The sequence below is a fragment of the Ciconia boyciana genome, chromosome 17 (genome assembly GCF_034638445.1).
Source record: "Ciconia boyciana chromosome 17, ASM3463844v1, whole genome shotgun sequence".
NCBI classification, from domain to species: Eukaryota; Metazoa; Chordata; class Aves; order Ciconiiformes; family Ciconiidae; genus Ciconia; species Ciconia boyciana.
The window spans coordinates 8,083,203-8,100,626 of NC_132950.1; the positions used below are offsets into that span (position 1 = coordinate 8,083,203).

General features: G+C 64.2%; 1 protein-coding gene across 3 annotated transcripts in view; it reads left to right on the plus strand.

Annotated features, from left to right (window-relative positions):
• The window catches only part of ABR (ABR activator of RhoGEF and GTPase), a 40,463-nt gene that overhangs the window by 1,219 nt on the left and 21,820 nt on the right, over positions 1-17,424 (plus strand). Inside the window, exons 1-2 of one of the 3 annotated variants that reach the window (XM_072881795.1) lie at positions 8,841-8,990; positions 13,693-13,877. In XM_072881795.1, the coding sequence (XP_072737896.1) occupies positions 8,930-8,990; positions 13,693-13,877 (246 nt within the window). In that variant the 5' untranslated portion in view covers positions 8,841-8,929. Of the gene's footprint in view, positions 1-8,840; positions 8,991-13,692; positions 13,878-16,640; positions 17,149-17,424 lie in introns of those variants that run through there. The other 2 variants (XM_072881794.1, XM_072881796.1) reach the window with 2 other exon arrangements.

Sequence of the window (17,424 nt, forward strand, 5' to 3'; positions counted from 1 at the left end):
TGCTTAATATTTAGTGTAATTTCTATTTATTGCATTAGTCTACAGGACCGGAGAACAGCTCAGTTTCCGTTTCACCTTCCCAAGCTGTCTGGAGGTGAAACGTCCAAAGTACATGGCTGCTCTCGGTGTTGTCTCTGTACTGCGCCGGGCTCGCTCACACATGTGTTTGTGCCTCTCCCTGATCTGCGGGGACTGGCCGTGGGAGCCTGCTCCCAGCCCCGCGGCGAGGACAGAGGGCATTCGATGTGTCGCCTTCAGAGAGCTGCCCCAAACCCTTCTCCAGCTCCCCGTCAGCGGGCACCAGTTGTAGTTTTTGGAGAGCTGCTCAGCAGCCGAGGGGGCTCAAGTGCATTGGAGCGACCAAGCACAAATCCTTCTGATTTACACTCAAATCCTGCATTTTATTTCTATCAGGGTAATCCTTCTGAGTGTTCCCAAACACCCAGGACTGTGCAAGGCTGCTCTCAGGCCGGGGCAGATGTTGTTAAAGGGGCTTCCCTGGAGCACAGCGTAAGGAATAGTTCTCTGAGCGCCTGAGGGTCCTGGCTTCATAACTTGGAGGGGTCCTCCAGCCTCGCGCCGCCCTTGGAGGCGCCTGGACCAAGACCTTTGCAGCCGGTCAACGTGGGTCTTTCAGGCAAGACCTTGAAATCCAAGGTTGCGTCTGCTGTGATTAAATGCGGCCTATTCCTCCTCCTCCTCCCCCAAACGGGTCTCCATCATGGTCCCCAGCTCCTGCACTCGTCTGAGGAGGCAGCGTCCCCTCCACCGAGCGCCCGGCTCCTCGCCCCGCGGCGCAGCCGGCCTCTGCACGGAGGTTGGCTGACGGCAGCGGCGATGAGCTCTCCCCAGCCTTGTCCCGAGCCTTTCCCAAGCATCAGCACTTTTCTTTGTTGCGCGTTATAAGGGCGCTTGTGTGCACTGAGGGCGCTGACATTTAAAAGCAGAATTGGAGAGTACAGTAAAATGCGTGTGGTTGTTGCCTGGATCCCCCTTTCTCTGGACAGTTGGTTAACTTAGTGCTCCCGTTGTTTTCTTCTCACTTTATTTTTCGGATATAATTAAAAATTTCTGATCGCGGTGCTGTTTGCTTCTCCCGCCAGCAATCTGGGTGGTAACTCAGTTAGTGCTGCTCTGCCTGGGGTCCCTCATTATTTTAATGTGAATTTTGGAGCTTAACCGTTCTGCGGCTGTGGCTGAACGTGGTTGGGCCCCGGCCATTTCACCGTAACCGACAGCAGCGCTATCTGGACAGCAAGCGAAGGAGTGTTGAATATTGTCTTTATGGGAATTACAAGGGAAAGACAGTGGTTTCCTTTAAGTAGCTTGTGATTAATCTGATTTAAAGCGAGGAAATCTGCAAGATGCCCCTGTTTGTGGCTATTGCATGAGAGCAGTGTGTGTGACAGCCAGATACATGATCCTGGCATCTGAGATAACGCCTGTGCCAGCTCACCCGGGACTGACAAAATCTGAGCGTCAGCGAGCAGATGGCTAAAAACTACGCGTGGAAAGGACTAAAATTCCCTTCATCTCAGCCATCACCTGTCCCTGTGGCTAAACATGCAGCTGGCCTCACAGCTGAGTATGCACGGTGCCGCGTGTGGCTGTGCCGGGAGGTGGTCAGGGTGTGCCAGGGCGTGGCGGTGCTTCAGCTGGGTGCTGCCTCCATCACCTCCCTTTTGCCACGGCACGAGTCTGGGGTGAAGGGTCCGGTGCTGCGGCTTGGTACCCACGAGGAGAGTGAGCTGAGCGAGCGGGAGGTGACTGTGCCGGTGACCGAGAGGAGGGACGCGGTGATGCTCATCGGGAGATGCTTTGTGCCTGGCAGCTGGGTAGCGTGCACAGAGGTGGAACAAACTCGGCACTGGGTTTCCCCGCTTTGCCCTTGGGAAGCTGAGAAAGACGCCGGCTTTGCTGCGGAGCTGGGATGCTGCGGGAGCTCCTGAAGCTCCTCTGGAAGGCTGCTGGGTTCGGGGGCCTCCGACCTGCCCCATACAGCGCCGTGCGCCCTGGACACACGAGCTCTGGGGTGGGGAGTGCTGGCATAGCTGGAATAGTCCATGGTGGCATTGGCTGACAGATCTGGTTATGGCAGGATGCTGTGTCCGCGAGCTGTGTTGTAAATGAAATCCCTGGCCCTCTATTTAGCTGGAATTACAGTTTCTGTCATGAAAAGATCCTGGAGTCACATGGGCTCTTCTGCTCGCCCCGCCACACTGCCTTTGGAAATAGGAAGGGAGGCTGCCGGCAGCAGCAGGGTCCCCGCCTCACAGCGCGGTGAGCACAGAAATGCGGCGGTGTTGGTGTGTGCACAAGGGCTGAGATGGGGAAAGGGCCCTGAGGTGTCCAGAGTCCCCGGGGCATCGGCTGCCTCGTCCCTGTGCACCCGGCTGGGGGCTGGATCGCTGTAGGCATCGTGCTGGGGGCTCCTGGTGTGGTTCGGGTGAAGGCAGGGCTTGTTCTTGCTGCTCTATCCCTGCTTTCAGCTCGTGCTGCTGCTGGCGAATACATGATACTGCAAAAGGGGCATCTCTCTCTGTCCTGGAGAAACTCCTTTGGGATGTGGCAGCGCTGCGGGCAGGACTCTGTCCTGCTGTCCTGAGCCACCCTTGGACCCTGCTGGTTCCTCATCCCATTCTTGGAAAATCCCCTAAAACCATGGCAAAAGGTGGAAAATCCCCTAAAACCATGGCAAAAGGAGAACGGAAAATAGCAAACAAAGTCCAGAGTTTATCCTGGTGCATGTCTTTCTGTCTGGGGTAGGTCGCAGCGTGCAAGAGGTGAAGGAGCCATGATCCTGCAGCGCCCAGGAAGGGGAAGTGTTGCGTTGTCTGTGCATCCATTTCCCCTCCTATAGCACTAGGAGGGATCTCGAAGCCGGTGCCGAAGTGGGGAGGTGTGTGTGGGGGAGCTGTCCCTCCCTGAGAGCCCATCTACCACCTCTGTGTCCTCTTTTATTTTTTTTTCATTTTTACTTTATTGTTTTTACTCCGCTGTTGGGAAGCGCTTGCTTGGCTCTGAAGATGCTGGAAGTTCCTCTTCTGGCCGGAGAAGGCCAGGCAGAGTGGCTGCGTTTAATTTTAACTGCTTAGGCGAGGACAAAACCGCAGTGTGCATGTGCTTGTGTGTGTATGTGCCTGCTGGGGACCTTTGAACCGTCTCCATCTGCTCTGGGGCCTGGTGGTGTTTTGGGAGGTGGCATTTCTCCACCAGCCCTGCGTGGTGTGGGGCTTCCTCCCCGCAGAGCGGTGCTGCCTGAGCTGAGGACCGAAGGGTTAACGCTGGGGCAGGTTGGCACCATTTAAGAAAATAGTAACTAAATGCAGTAGTTCAGGAGGTTAAAAAGCCTTTGAGTAGAACAGGTGCTGTTTAAAAGCACAGCTTTTAAATGAGAGTGGTAAGTGCTGGTTATTGGAGTAACTTCCTTGTGATGGGCAAATAGTGGAGGGCTTGTAAAGGAGCTGGAAGAGCAAAGGGGAAACCTGTGACCAGCTCTGCCCGTGGGCACCACCGGGATCTCTGCTCTGGGGCAGAGCCAGCAGCGGCCACAGCATCTGCTGGGTGGAGAACTGGCCCTTCCAGGAGCTGGCGCCCTGCAAAAGCCAAGCACGATGGATGTGCGGTGGGATGGGGGTCCCTGTCCCTCTCACCAAGCAGGGGGACGGTGTGTGAGCCGGCCCCAGTGGGCACATCTGTGCTTCTGGCAAGCTGTCGTGGCTGGGTCTGGCTTTCACCTGGCCTGCTCCCCTCTGCCATCAGCTAAGCGCAGTTGCAGTGGGAATCTGGCTGCTGCCCAGCATCACGAACCTGCATCTTGTCTGAACCAGATCCTCAAAATTGGTGTGAGCAGCTTCCTCCTCTCCCCCGGCACAGCTGCGGTACCTGCTCTCGTCGGCCCAGAGATGCCGACATCTCGCCTGGAGGAGGTGGCTCTGGCTGCATCATCCCTATGCGTCCCTGTGTGCCGTCAGCTGAGTGCGGTCCCACTGGCTGGGTATTTGCCTGTGGGGGGTATTTGCCCCCCCAGTATTTGGGGCAGAGACGATGCTGAGCTCCCCCAGCTCAGCAGAGTTCAGGCAGCAGCGCTGGGCTGCACGGTCTGGCCCAGAGCCCTGCGGAAGGGAAGGAGGGGACACAGTTCCCCTTTCAATGCCAGCGGTGCCACGGGCTGTGCCTGCCACGGGGGTGAGTGCTTTGGCTCGGAGATGGGCTCCTGACCCCCTCGGGCTCGGTGCAGCAGTGGCTGCTTGTGGGGCACTCCATGTAGGAGCAGCGGCAGCAGCAGGGCACGCAAGAAACCCTCATTAGGTGGCTGGTTACAGCCAGAAGTGCCCTGCAGGGCCTGAATACATTTGCATTGTAAGTCTATTGAAATCTGGGTTTGTTTTTTTTTTTTTTCCCCCTGGAAAGACACTTCTGTGCAGCGGGGCTCTTTGTTCGGCTGGTTCCTCCTCCCCTCCTGCCCAGCATGGCCAGCAATGCTGCCAGTTGGGATCCCAGCGGATGGCTCTGCTCTGTCTTCTTCTGGATGCTGTCTGCTGTGGCCAACCCTGCAGCAGTGAACAGAGAGAGATGCTTTCCCCCATGCTGGCGGGGGATTAGTATTCCCTTGGGTTGGAGAGGGGAGCCTGATTTAGCCAAGGCAGCTCACTGAAGTGTCCATCCATCCTGGGAAAATGGCACCTTTACCCCTGGGTCATGGCATTGCTGGGTTTTCCCTCCCGCGGAGGTCTGCCGGAGCAGCTGCCGGGAGCCCAGCCAGGGCTGAGCAGCTGGAGGGAGCACACCGATCTCACTGCATCCCCAAAAGACATCTTCAAACAGACTTGGCTTTCCCACCCCTAGTTACTTTATCAGTGTTTGCTAAGCAGGATAATTTGCATATGTAGATCAGTAGCAGCAACACTTCTTGGCTCTGTTGGCTGTAGTTGGGGAGCAGAGCCTGGCCAGCCTAAGCAAAATCAAGGAGGACCTCCTGCAGATCTGCCCCGAGATAAGTCCCAGCTGCAAAGTTCAGGGATTGTTTGAAGATCTGGCAGACAGGGAGACCTTTGTGCTCGGACCAGGGCTTTCTGCCATGGGCGGTTTTCTTTCCGACGCTGCAAACCAACACCTCTTCCTTCTCCTTCACAGGTCCTGCGGCAGGAAGCAAACCTGGCCGAGCTGTCTCGGCAGCACTGGCACCAGGGCTGGGTGGGAGAGGAGCAGCCTGGGGCTGTGGCACTGGTAGATGCAGCTATGATCTCTTCCCTCTTGGAAGAGAGGTGCAATGTGATAGCTGGGCCAGGCCTTCATCTGATATTACAGACTTTTTCCTGCGAGCAGCCACCACCTTTCTTGCCTTCTCTGTCTGGTATTTTGCAAGGCCAAGGTCGCTGCTGCTGTGGCTGGGTCTCTGCCCTCCTCCCCATGCTTCCTGGGGGGGACCTGCCCAGCTCTGGTGCCCTGCTTGGCTCCCCAAGGGCAGGAGGTTTCAAGCAGCTGCCCGGTACTCCAGGCACCTCTCAGCTGTGCCCCAGGGCCGTGAGCAGAGCTTGGGGTTGATGCAGCGCAGACCTCGGGGATTCCATCCCGCAGGAAAGTGATACTGGGTGAAAAGTTTAATGCTGAGTTGGATTGCGGAGCGGCATGTTCAGGACACACAGCCAGAAGGATCTGCTGTGCTCCTTGCTTGGGAGGGTGGAAACATTTTCATTTATTTCTCTTTTTCCTCCCTCTGCAACCTCTGGCAAGGGAATAGTTGCTGCTCTGCACCGACGAGGGACAGCCCAGACCTCCCAGAGAGCCCGGCAGAGCGAGCACTGGAGGAGCTCGGAAAGCTGGGCTCTCGGCTGGCATCTCCCACCGCAGCCCTGGGCTCTGCTGCCCTGGCTGTGTCCCTGCCACGGCTCCAGGACACCCAGGCTTCACCTCTCCCAACCAAAGGACTCTAGCTGCTCTCTTAGTTCTTGTCTAATGCTGCCACTTGCATGGTGCTCCCCAACCACCCTTTCCTCCTCTGTTCTTCCCCCAGAAAAACACCCGCTTTGCCCCATTCCGGTGTTGGAGGTGCAGGTGGCTCCGGAGCTGCTCTCCGGTTGCTGCCAGCCCCGGGTGCCCACTGCCAGCCCCAGCCCCGGGTGCCCACCACCAGCCCCAGCCCAGCCCTGGGTGACAGCCGAGGCTTGTGTGGCCATGGCTGGAGAAGCCTCTTGCACAAGAGTCCAGAAATAGCGATGCGTGGGCTGGCGGGCAGGGGCTGGGCAGATGCCAGGCAGACAGCCAGACACCAGGCAGGCTGCATGGGGCCGGCTGGTGGCGGGGAGGAACTGCGGGACTCAGCTTTCGGCTGTCGCAGCAAGGATGCTCCCAGCTGGAGCTGTGCTGCGGTCGGAGCTGGGGGGCGGTTGAAAACGTGGTTGGCGGCATCTCCTCACCCAGGGCTGGTCTGTGTCACCGCAGGGTGACGGGTGTCTGTGTCTGGGTGGGTGCTTCTCCCCCCCGGCCCCCGGCCCCGGGGAGAGGAGGGAGGTTCAGCTGCTTTGCAGGTTTTGGGGTTTTGTTGTTGGTTTTGCAAAGGTGAAAAGGGCACGAAAACCAAAGTAAAAATAAAGCCCAGCAGTCTGGTGGGGCTGTTGTGTCCGAGCTGTGCAAGGACACCTGCCTGGGTTGGTGTGTGCAAGGAGATAAGGCCTGTCGGGTGCGGCACGGAGGCGGCTCTGGTTTGGGCATCTCGGTGTATGGTGAGGCTTTCCAGGACACCCGCCTGGCTGGGCTCCGAGGCAGCTTGGCTGCCTGGTCCTCCTGGGCCGTGGCACTGCCAGGGCCTGCTGCACGGTGTCACGCCAGGGGTGGCCAGCCGACGGAGGGGTCCCAGGGGTCTGGTGGCCCACAGGCGGTTCGTCCAAGTGCTCAGCTCATGTCCCGCATTGGATAAAGAGGAAGATGTCAAAGGGGGGTTTGCAGCATGGCATGGAGAGGCTGGTGCCGTGGGTAGGAGCAGCCAGGAAGCGTGGCCGGGGGAAGCACGTGGAAAAACCCCTGCATGCATGCAGAGAGCCGTGCATGGAAAACCAGCTGCCCCAGGGGGCTGTGAGCTGCCTGCTGCCCCCATGTCTCTGCAGCCGCCATGCTGGAGGGGGAGCGGCTGCACCTTGTGCTGCTGGTGCTGCTGCGACGCTCCCTGAGGCGCAAGGGGAGCGTGGTTTCCTGCCGTGAATGGGGTTGATGTGCTCAGCCAAACCGCCGTCGCCTTCCTGGCAGCTTGCTGCGCCGGGTGGCAGGGCCTCGTGCTGCAGGGGGCTGTGGGGGCACAGGGTTTGGCTGTGGAGGGTGGAGGGGGCTCTCCATCAGGACCTGTAAGGCATGGAGCAGGGACAGGCTGTGGTACCGAGCTGGAGCCTGGGCAGGAGCAAATGGGGGGAGTTGGTGGGGGATGGAGAGCAGCCAACGCGTCCCACCATGCCTGCGCTGTCACCCTTGGGCAGGGCTGGCACCACCAGCGCTAACGGCTTGGGGACAAGGGGAGCTTTGGCACCAGGCAGTGTAGGGGTGGTGGTGGTACCCAGCAGCATCCTGTGGGCAGCTGGGGGGGTGTACTTGGCTCCCCGAAATACCCAGGAGTGGGGTGCATGAGGGGTAGGAAATGGCAGCTGTGGGGCTGTACCCTGTGCTGCTGACTCAGTGCCCGGTGACACAGCCCGTGGCGGCGGTGGGCTGTGGGCATGGGTCCTCACCATGCTGGAGCTGGGTCCGGCCCCCTGGGGAGGCAGGGCTGTGCCAGGGGCAGCAGTGGCTCCTCACCCTGGATGCCAGGTGCTGGTGGCTCCATGTGCCCCAGCCATACCGAACCACAGCCTTGGCATTGCTGCACTCCCCCAAAATGTATCGGCTGCCTCCGAGCCTGGCGTGGACATCCCAGGGAGCGGGGATCAGGTGGTGGCAGTGCCTTGGCCGGGTCCCCTCAGGTTTCCCAGCCGGGGCGGTTGCCAATGCCACCCGCGTCCTGGCACTTCATGCTCCGGTGCCTCTGTCTTCCCCTTGGGCCCGGTGGAGCGTTATCCCTCCTGCCCGGTTCCCATCTGGCCCTGGCGCCTGGTCCAGGCCCTTCCCCGCACGGCTGAGCCTGCGGGCAGGATGCGGCTGAGGGCACCGGGGGATGCTGCCCGCACAGCCAGGACAGGGGCAGCGGTGCCGGACAGGCTGAAGGAGGGCAGCCTCTGCACTTGAACGCTTGGCTGGTGCCCTGACATATTGGGGTTGATGACTCTGGCGCTTTAGATTTCCTTTGGCTACATGCAGCTGGGGAGGGTGGTTTAACCCCTGCCTGCCTGCTCCCTGCTCTGCTGGCCCTGGTTGTACGGAGCAGGGCAGCTCCCGGTCCTGGGGGTCGCTGGAGCCGGGGGGGAGCGGGGCCAGGAGGAGCCTGCGTCCTTCAGTAGCGGTTTGAGGGGCTGGCAAGGTTTTGCTGGGGAGAGGGCACGGCATCCCTGGGTCATAGGGAGGGGATAAGACCATGGTGGACAGGGTGATGAAGCCAGGCTCCCCCTTCCCCCCCCACTCTCTTTGGGGTGGCGGGGGGCCACCCGCCTGCCCCTGTGCCACCACCGTCCTCTCCTCCTCCTCCTCCTCCTCCTCCTCCCCGCTCCCCAGACCCCTGCGGAGGGTCGGCGTGGCTGCACGGGGGGGGGGGGGGGACGCTGAGCTCGGCTCCCCCCGGCAAGGCAGGGGCGGGAGGCGGGACGCGCTGCCATTGCCAGGCGGCACCTCCTTCCCTGGGCACCCCCCGGCAGAAGAGCCGCCCCGTGCCCGGGCAGGCGGCCGTGCCCGGCTCTCCCCTCCAGCCCCCGCCCGGGCCTGCGGCCCCCCGCCTCCCGCCCTCGCCCGCTGCCTTTGTTGTGAGATGAGAGCCGGCTGGCGGGGCTGAGCCGGCGCAGCCCTCCCGAGCATGGAGCCGCTGAGCCACCGCGGCCTGCCGCGGCTCTCCTGGATCGACACCCTCTACAGCAGTACGTGCTCGGGGCCGGGGGGCGGCGGGGGGGGGGGCCGGGGCGCCGGGGCCCCCCTACCTGTTGTGTAACGCTGCGTCGCGCCGGGGAGGGCCGCTGGGCCGGCGATCCGCTGCCGGGGGGCTCCCGGGCTGAGCCCAGCCCCGTGCGAGGGGCCGGCGACGCTGGCGGGGGGTCGCGCTCGCCTTCCTCAGCATCCCGCACGCCCCAGCGGCCCGGCAGCGCTGGCCGGAGTCGGTCCAGCGTCCCCCAGGCTCCGGGGAGCTGCTGCCCGCTCCAGGGGGGCTGCGTGAGCGGGATGGGTGACGGTGGCCCGTCCTGTGGGGCTCACTGGGGCCGGAGCGGCTTGGCCGCTGGCGCTGCCCATGGGGGTCCTTGGGGACACGGGTGCTTTCTGCCCCGGGTCCCATCCCCGTCCCTCCGTGGCCGTGGGAAGGCTCCTCTCCCCCAGCCGTGATTTTCGCGGTGAGCTCCGAGACACCGCGCTGAGGATGCTGTGGCAACGCGGTGTCGGTACCCGGGGGCTGGCAGCCGGCGGGGCCGGGGGCGTCCTGCAGCAGCCCGGGGGTTGTGAATCCCCCCGTCCCACGGACAGGCAGCAGGGAGGAACGAGCCCTGGAGCCACGCCGGTCCCGGTGCTGCGGCAGCTGTCTCAGTGGCGGCCGAGGGAGCCGGGGACACGGCCGGGGACACGGGGGGGGCTCGGTCACAGGGTCCCCGTTGTTTATTCTGGGGGAGTGTTGAGCTGCGTGGGCACCCCGGGGATGGATTTTGGGGTGGGGGGTTGAGCTCGGAGCTTGGCGTTCGTGGGGCAGTGAGGTTTGGCATGGGTGAGTGCGTAAGAAGGTGGGATGCTCTAGCGAAGGGGGCACGGTGCTTCCTGCAGGGATCTGGCATCTGGCATGCCCTGGAGGGAGCGGGAGCTGCGGAGGGCTGTGGGTGTTGCAGACGGCCGAGCCCCCCCAAGTTTTCCAGCCTGAAGCCTCCGACACCCACAGTCGGAGGCCACATCCAGCAGCAGCAGTCCTGGGGTCCAACGCAGCTGTGCAGCTTGTGCAGGCGGCTGGGCTGGAGCCCAGAGGCCGCATCCAGCCCCAGCCTCCGCGTGCTCCTTCCCAGCCACGGCGTCTCTGCAAAGCGATGGCTCTACCGTCCCAAATCCTCCTCCAGCCACCCTCGCCATGGAGGGGAGAGGCATGGAGGAGGCTGCTCGGTGTGGTGCCTATGGTTTGGGGGATGCGGAGCAGGACCTTTGTCATGCCAGACAAGGCGGCAGTGCCACGGAGGAGATGCTGTTTGTGTTGAGCCACCCTTTGGAGGAGGCCCGCGGAGGCAGGTCCGAGGCCAGCTCACGCATCCGTGTTGTCATGGTGAATTTTCACCCAGGCACCGGGAAACCGCAGTGTTTCCCCAAAACCTCGAAGGCTCTGTGCAGATGTTGGGCTTCTCCTGGCAGTGGGATAGGACAGGCGAGCATTGGGGTGTGCCGGTGCACTCCTGGGGTGCCGGGGAATGGCATGCGCCTGGCTGGAAAGTGAAGAAAATGCTGCCCTGAGCTGCTGTCACTGTGCTGTCACCCGCCCAGGCTGGGAAGGAGCCAGCTGCTGTCCTCGGCTGTGCTCCCTCTTGGGGACCATCACTCTGGAATTACCCTGGGTCAGCACTGGGAAGACGTGGCAGAGTGGAAACATTATTTTCCTGGGGAAAATAATCCCCCATGGGGACACATTCCTGGCCCTGTCACCCTCCTGGAGCCACGTGCCAGCCTGCGGGATCCCTGCCCTGCTGGGTGTTGGTGTCCTGCGGGTGCCAGCCCTTGGTGTGTGATGGGGCTGGATCCAGCTCTGGGCCATAGGGCTGGAGTGTCCCCGACCCCCACAGTGGTTCCCCTGGGCCAGGCTGCCTCCCTCTCCTCAGTCCCCATGCCTGGGGTGGAGCAGGAGGATTTCCACTGCTGCTAAAAAACGGGAGCAAAAATAGCGCTGGGTTTTGGCACGAGCACAGGAACAGGCTGCAGGGGCAATGCAGCTGCGGGGGAAGGAGGGAGGTGCTTGGTTTGGGTTGGCTGGGTGGCAGGAGCACCCTACAGGCAGGGAGACACAGGGGCCAGCCCCTCTATGTCCCCTCACCCAGCCATGTCCCCCTTGCCCATCCTGGCTGCTTGGTGGTGGCTGGTTCCCTCCCTGCAGCGGGTGCTGGGGGTGCTGGGGAGGTCCCTCTGCCCAGTCTCCCCAGGTGAGAGCCCCATAAATACTGCACAGCCACGGGTGGCACAGCTGGAGGCACAGCTGGAGCCATGGGGACACGGCTGCATCCTCCCTGCAGGCAGCGCAGCGTCCCTCTCCCTGGGTGCCTGTTGGGGCACTGCCTGTAGGTCTTGTCCCCAGCTCAGGTCTGGGACTGGGACTTAGATGTGCTCCAACTGGGAGCAATGGCTGCGTGAGCGCCGGGTCATTCTTGCATCCCCGCAGGCCAGTCCCTTCCCCCTCCGTGCCATTGATGCTGCCTTCTTCCCTGCACTGCTGCGGGTGTCACCTCCCAGGGTCCCCAGCCGCCTCATTAAAGCTGTGTTCCTCGTTACCTTGCTGCCGAGCCGCCCCAGCCCGGGTTGCCAGGTCTCCCACAGTGCCGGTGCCACTCTGGGTGCCCCTGTTGCCCACACCGCGGTTAAGCCTGAAGCTGCAGACCTTGGCCTTGGTGGAGGGGAGGCAGTGGAGCCTGATGGCCTCTGAGTTGGTGTGCCTGGTGGGGACCGTCAGCTTTGTCCCCTCTCTGCTGCCTTGGCTCCCCCTTAGGCGGGCCTGATGGGGAAGGGTGCTTGGGCGAGAGGTTTGGGTTTCTCTGGGGCATCCCCAGCCTGGGGACAGTGCCCCATTGGGTGGGCTCAGGGGAGGTGGCCATCATGGGGGGACACCAAGCTAATGCACCTCATGCTGCTTCACTCCTGGCCGGTGCTGGAGGCATCCTAGCTGGCACCCATCAAAGGCAGGAGGGACATCCCACCCCGAGGAGGCAGGACAAGTTACAGCAGGGGATCCCCTTTCTCTGGAAGCTGAGGACCGGAGGGAGCTATGGGCTCCCCCATCTCTGCCCATCCAGCTCGCTCATACCCGGTCAGCTCCTGGGTTGAACGGGACCGCTGTGGCCTGGTGCGGGTGGCACCCCGGCCTCTGAGGGGTCGTTGTTAGCTGCTAATTGAATGAGGCAAGGTCCGAGAGGGGCTGCGGTGCCCTGGCAGAGCTGGGATGCATCTGGTCCATGTCAGGGCTCTCCTCCATCCCACCCCCAGATGCAGGATGGGACCCCCCCCATCCCTCACCACTGGCACCAGCAGGGCTCCTGGCCTGAGCAGGCTTCGCAGCAGTCTTTGATTTAAAGATTTATCCACTTTAAATATGAAGCCGAATGCAATATTAATGTGCTGAGTGGTGTTGGCGGGAGTCGGGGAAGTCCTTGGCCAGTGGGACCATGGGGGCACGAAGTAGCAGCGGTGTGGGGTTTGGTCTGGGATGGCTGCTCCAGCCCCATGCACCCAGTTTTGGCCAGGGTCTCTGCCAGGGTCTTGACTGGGGTCCCCCCACTGCCCGCGGCCAGGGAGCCCGTGGGGATGGCTGTGGGGCTGCTGGGCAGGGAGGAGAGCAAGGGGCTGATGTGGGGTCAGGTTGGGTGAGCCGTGCCTGCCACCTCTTCCAGAGCTGCCGAGGGGGTCTCAGCCGCGGGCCCCGGGCGGGGGGATGCCGGCTGCACCCCGCGGCCACCCCTGCCGCAGCCGGGCTCCCTTCCCCCTCCCCTTTGTCAGCATCTCGGGGCTGCTGCAGCCGCCTCTTCCCGCCGCCACCGAGCCGCTGCTGTTTCCATGGTAACAGGTTAGGATGTACCCCGGTTCCCCTGCTGCGCCCCGGGGACCTGCCGCAGACCTTGGACACCCCCCCCCCCCACTCCCACTCGGGGCTCCGGCTCCCCAAAATGGCTTCCCCCGGGCTGTGGGTGATGGGGGGGGGGGGCTGTGGGACAGCTTAGGGTATCCAAAGATGGGTGCTGGCCTGGTGTGGCAGTGGCCTTGTCCTGGGCTGGGGAAAGCAGACCCCTTCTGCCCCCCCCGCATGGCCTGAGCCACCCACCTGCCATGGAGCTGCCGCCATCCCCCTTCTTCCAGGGTGGGTGACAGCGTCCTCCATGCTGCGGACCCAGGCGTCCTGGCACCCGTTCCCATGCTCTGAGGAGGATGGGCATGGCGAAGCGGGCAGTACGGCGGCTGTGGCTGCCAGCCCGGCTCCATCCCTCCCCGGGGATGGCACAGGGATGGTGCCCGCCGGGCAGCCAGGGCAGAGCTGCTTGTGTGGAGCCGGGACGTCTGGCAGAGCAGCTGTCCCTGTGCAGACGAGGCCCGAGGCCTCTCGGTGCCGTTAATTATGCAAATATAGGGAAGTGTGTCGAGCGGAGGATGCCGTGCAGGCCGAGGATGCTCTGTGTGACGCCCTGCCTGCTCGGCTGGGCAGGCAAAACGCAGGCAGCTGAGGCCGGCAGGGCTGGGGTGGGCTACGGGTGTGAGTGTACGTGTCCGTGCGTGGCCCTGGGTATTGGACGTGGGGTCAGTCGCCCACAGGTAACCGCAGGCTGGGGCGGTTGTGGTGTGCCATGTGGTGACCCTTGGCCGTGCTGCTGCCTGGATGCTCACCACCACCCTCTCTTCCCCTGGCAGACTTCAACTATGGTGCAGACGAGTACGACGCCGAGGGCAATGAGGAGCCTAAGGCGCTGCCGGAGGGCTCAGAAACCATGCCCTACATCGACGAGTCACCCACCATGTCCCCCCAACTCAGCGCCCGTGGCCAGGAGAGCGGGGACGGCGTCTCACCCACACCCACCGATGGCCTCGGCACAGGGGTAGGTGCTCGGGGTGCGGAGCTCTGTGCCGGGTGTGGTTGAAGTCGGGGCTGGGGGTGCCCGGCTCGGTTGTTTCAGCAGTGTCGGCAGTGCTCGGGTGCTGCTGTGACCTGGGGGACTGTCCCCTGGCATCCCAAACCCTGCTGGCCGTGGCCTTCTGGGCTCTGGGGAGCAGTGCCCCGTTCAGCTGCTGTTGGCGAGGGTGCCACGTCTGTGGGACACAATGCGTCCCTGCCCTGTCGTGCCATGCTGGTGGCAGAGCCAGGATGGCACGGGCCGGTCGGAGAGCGGGCTCCAGGTGCTGGAGCCCAGCCGGGCTTGCTGGGAGGCGTGGGGTCCGTGGGGGTCCCCGGCATCCCCTGCCCCCTGCTCCGGGGAGCCCTTGGGGACAGGGCGCAGCCGCTCCGCCGGGCTGCCGGCTCCATCTAGCGGCACTTGGGGACGAGCCGCCAGCTGGGGAGGGACCCCTCGCTCCCCCCTCCTCTTCTGGGGAACTTAGATTTAACCCCTCCTCTCCCGCTGCTCTGCCGAGGGAATCCTCGGGAAGCCCTTGGGGGTCATCCAGGATCTTCCCTGGAGAGCTGCGGGGCGGGAAACCGAAGGGGAAAAATGTTTTTCCAGAGTAAAAGTTTCCGTAAAGCCCGGGGCGGTGGGGCCGCAGTCCCCGGGGACATCGGGGCTGCCGTCCCGGGCCGTGCCCCGGACCAGTGGACTCTTGGCAGGGCAGCGGGCGCCTCTGGCCCCTCGGCACAGGGCTCGGGGCTGGGGCGGGGGGCGACCGCCCGGCCCGGGGCTGGGGGACCCCCCCCGGCGCCTGCCGCTGCCCGGGCTGGCCGAGCTGCCGGGGTCCCGCAGCGGGCCGGGGGCTGGGGTTTGGCAGGGGGAGGAGGCCGGGCTGGGAAACGTGAAGGGTTTTGCCGTGGAAAGAGTTAAGCCCTTAACCCGGATGCTGAGGCAGAGGAGGCGAGAGGTGTGGCTTCCTCCCCAGAGCCCGCTGCTGCGCAGCATCCTCCTCCCGGCACCCAGCGCGGCCCCACGGCGGTCCCTGGGGAGGGAGGGCGGGAGGGAGGCCGGGCTGCCGGCCCTCTGCCACCCTGCTGCGCGAAGGGCCCCGTCCCAAGGCTGGCTCCACGCCCCCCGGCCTCGGGGCCCCTTGTCCCTCCGCGGGAATTTGGGCACAGCCCTGCGAGCCCCAGGCCTGACACCCCGGTGCCAGAGTTTGGCAGTGGGGTTTGGCAATGGATGTGCTGTGGGCGATGGGCTCCGTCCCCCGGGGGCTGGCAGGGATAGCGGAGGGTGGTCCTGGGGAAGCGGGGTTGGGGGGAGACCGTGGGGGATGCTGGCAAAGCGGTGCCCATGGGGGCTGGTGGAGCGTGCTGGGGCTGGACACGAGTGGTGAAGCCGGCTTGGTTGGCACTAACAGGATTGAGAAGTGTTGGAGCTCAGCGCTGGCTCTGCCTCCATCTCTTTATCTGCAGCCGGTTGCACCAGGGCTTAGCAGGGCATCGTCTGAATACCAGTACGATGTCCCTCTGTGTGTCTAGTCTCATGATGTGCATGGGCTTGTGTGCGGATCCCGCTGTGGCCGGTGGCACGGGGTGCTGGGCTCGCCCCGTCGCTCTTCTCCAGTGAGGCAGGACTGGTGTCGCTGCCTTTTGAAGGTGTCACCTCCCAGCCTGAGGGCTGGAGGAGGTTTCTGGTGGAGCATCTCTTCTTGCAAGCTTCTGGGGCTGCTGTGACCGTGTCTACGGCCACCAGGCCTCTGGGTGCAGACACGGCCAGTCCTCCCCTCTCCTGCCTGGGAAACGCAAGCACCATGGTCACGGTGTGGGGTGGTGGCCCAGCCCCTGCTCAGGTGCTGCTGGGTTTGGCACTACAGGTGGCTTTCCCCTGGGCAAGGAGCGTTCCCCACTCCGGGGACCTGGCCGTGGCGGGCAGGGTCCTGGTGCCCTGGTACAGACCCGTCTTAGCAAAGGCTGGACAAAGCCTGAGCTGCAGCATGGACACAGGGCTGGGCACAGGCTCTGGAAAGTCCCCGTGTCTGCGTCCCTGCCTGCTTCTCACAGCAGGAGTTTGTTCCAGGCTTGGACAAGTGTGGTGAGGAGAGCCAGCTCCTGTGGGCAGAGCACATGCGGCCGCTGGTTCCCCTTTTGCCGCCGAGGAGCGGAGGGAAACTGCTGAAACAGCTCTTGCGTTAGCGTCCCCTCCTCCGTCCTGTTCTTACTCCATTTGCTAGGGCCCCCGATGTCCCTCACAGGCGTCACGCCAGCGCTTGTGTCCCTGCTCCCCGGCTGCCCCGGGGTTGTGGCTGGGCTGGGGCAGCGGTGAGGTGCCAGTGCTGATCCCCATGGGATGTGGGGCAGATGCTGCGGGAGGGCATGTGTCTCAGCTGCGCTGCCCTGCGGAGCCGCTGCGTCCCCTCTAGGGCGGGGAGGGGTCCGGGACCCTTTTGGGGGTGCGGAGCCAGGTCCCCTTACGGGACCCGATCCTGCCGCTGCCCTCCAAGGTCACTTCTCGCTGGCGGCACCCCCCGTGGTCCAGCTCTCTGCGTGCCCGCGGGACACGGGGGGACTGGGGGCCCGTGGCAGGCGGGATGGGTGCTCTCCCCTTGCTGGCAGGGGACCCCTCCCCATGGCTCTGCCTGGGCACGCCGAGCTCCGCCGGCCTTGCGAGAGCCGGCTCCGGCAAGGCGGCCGCTGCGCGCCCCGGCCCTGACCACCCGCCGCCGGCGGAGCGGCCCCACCTCCAGCGCCGGGAGATGCATTTCCTGTAGCGAGCAGGCAGGGCGGAGCGGCGGGGCTGGCTGGGGTGCAGGGCGGCGGGCAGCAGCCCTCCATCGCTGGCGGCCCCCCCGGGGGCTGAGCGGAGGCCAGGCCGCTCCTCTTGTCCCACCGCCGGTGACCCCGGAGCCGCCGCCGCCGCTGCTCGGAGGGTGGTTGTGCAGCCGCCCCGGGAGCGCCTGGCGCTGCGGCCGGGACGGCGGGGCCGAGGGCCGGAGCTGGGGCAGGCGGGAACACCGGGGATCCCATAATGGCTCCTTTCATCCTGCGGCGGTGGCCCGCGTCCAGGACTGAGTCAGGCTGGGCCGGTTCAGCCGCGTGAGCCCCTCGCCTGGAGCCTCGCGGGGTCCCCTCCGCCCCCCGCTGCCCAGCCGGCCATGGAGGAGGAAGAGGAGGCCATAGGGTACCTGGATAAAGTGCTGGAGGATGAAGATGACTCTGAGCCGGGAACCCCCACCAGCCCCGGGTCTCCGTTCTCAGCCAGCGAGAAGGTGGGCAGCGGGGGCGACCCCGCTCCTGCGCTGGGCGGCGGTGGGGGGACAAGGGGCATCTCGCTGGTGCTGGTGATGCCCAGGTCTCGGGGCAGCTCCTGGGTTGGGTGCAGCGGGTTCTGGTGGGTGGCAGAGCCGGGGGGGGGGGCAGCGGGAGCATCACCACAGCCCCGCCGCCCCCCGCCCCGGGCCTGCCTGCGGCCAGGGGCACAGGGCAGGGCTGCACCGGGCATCGGCTGCAAAGGGCTCGGTGGGCGCTTGCCCAGAGCGGGGCGA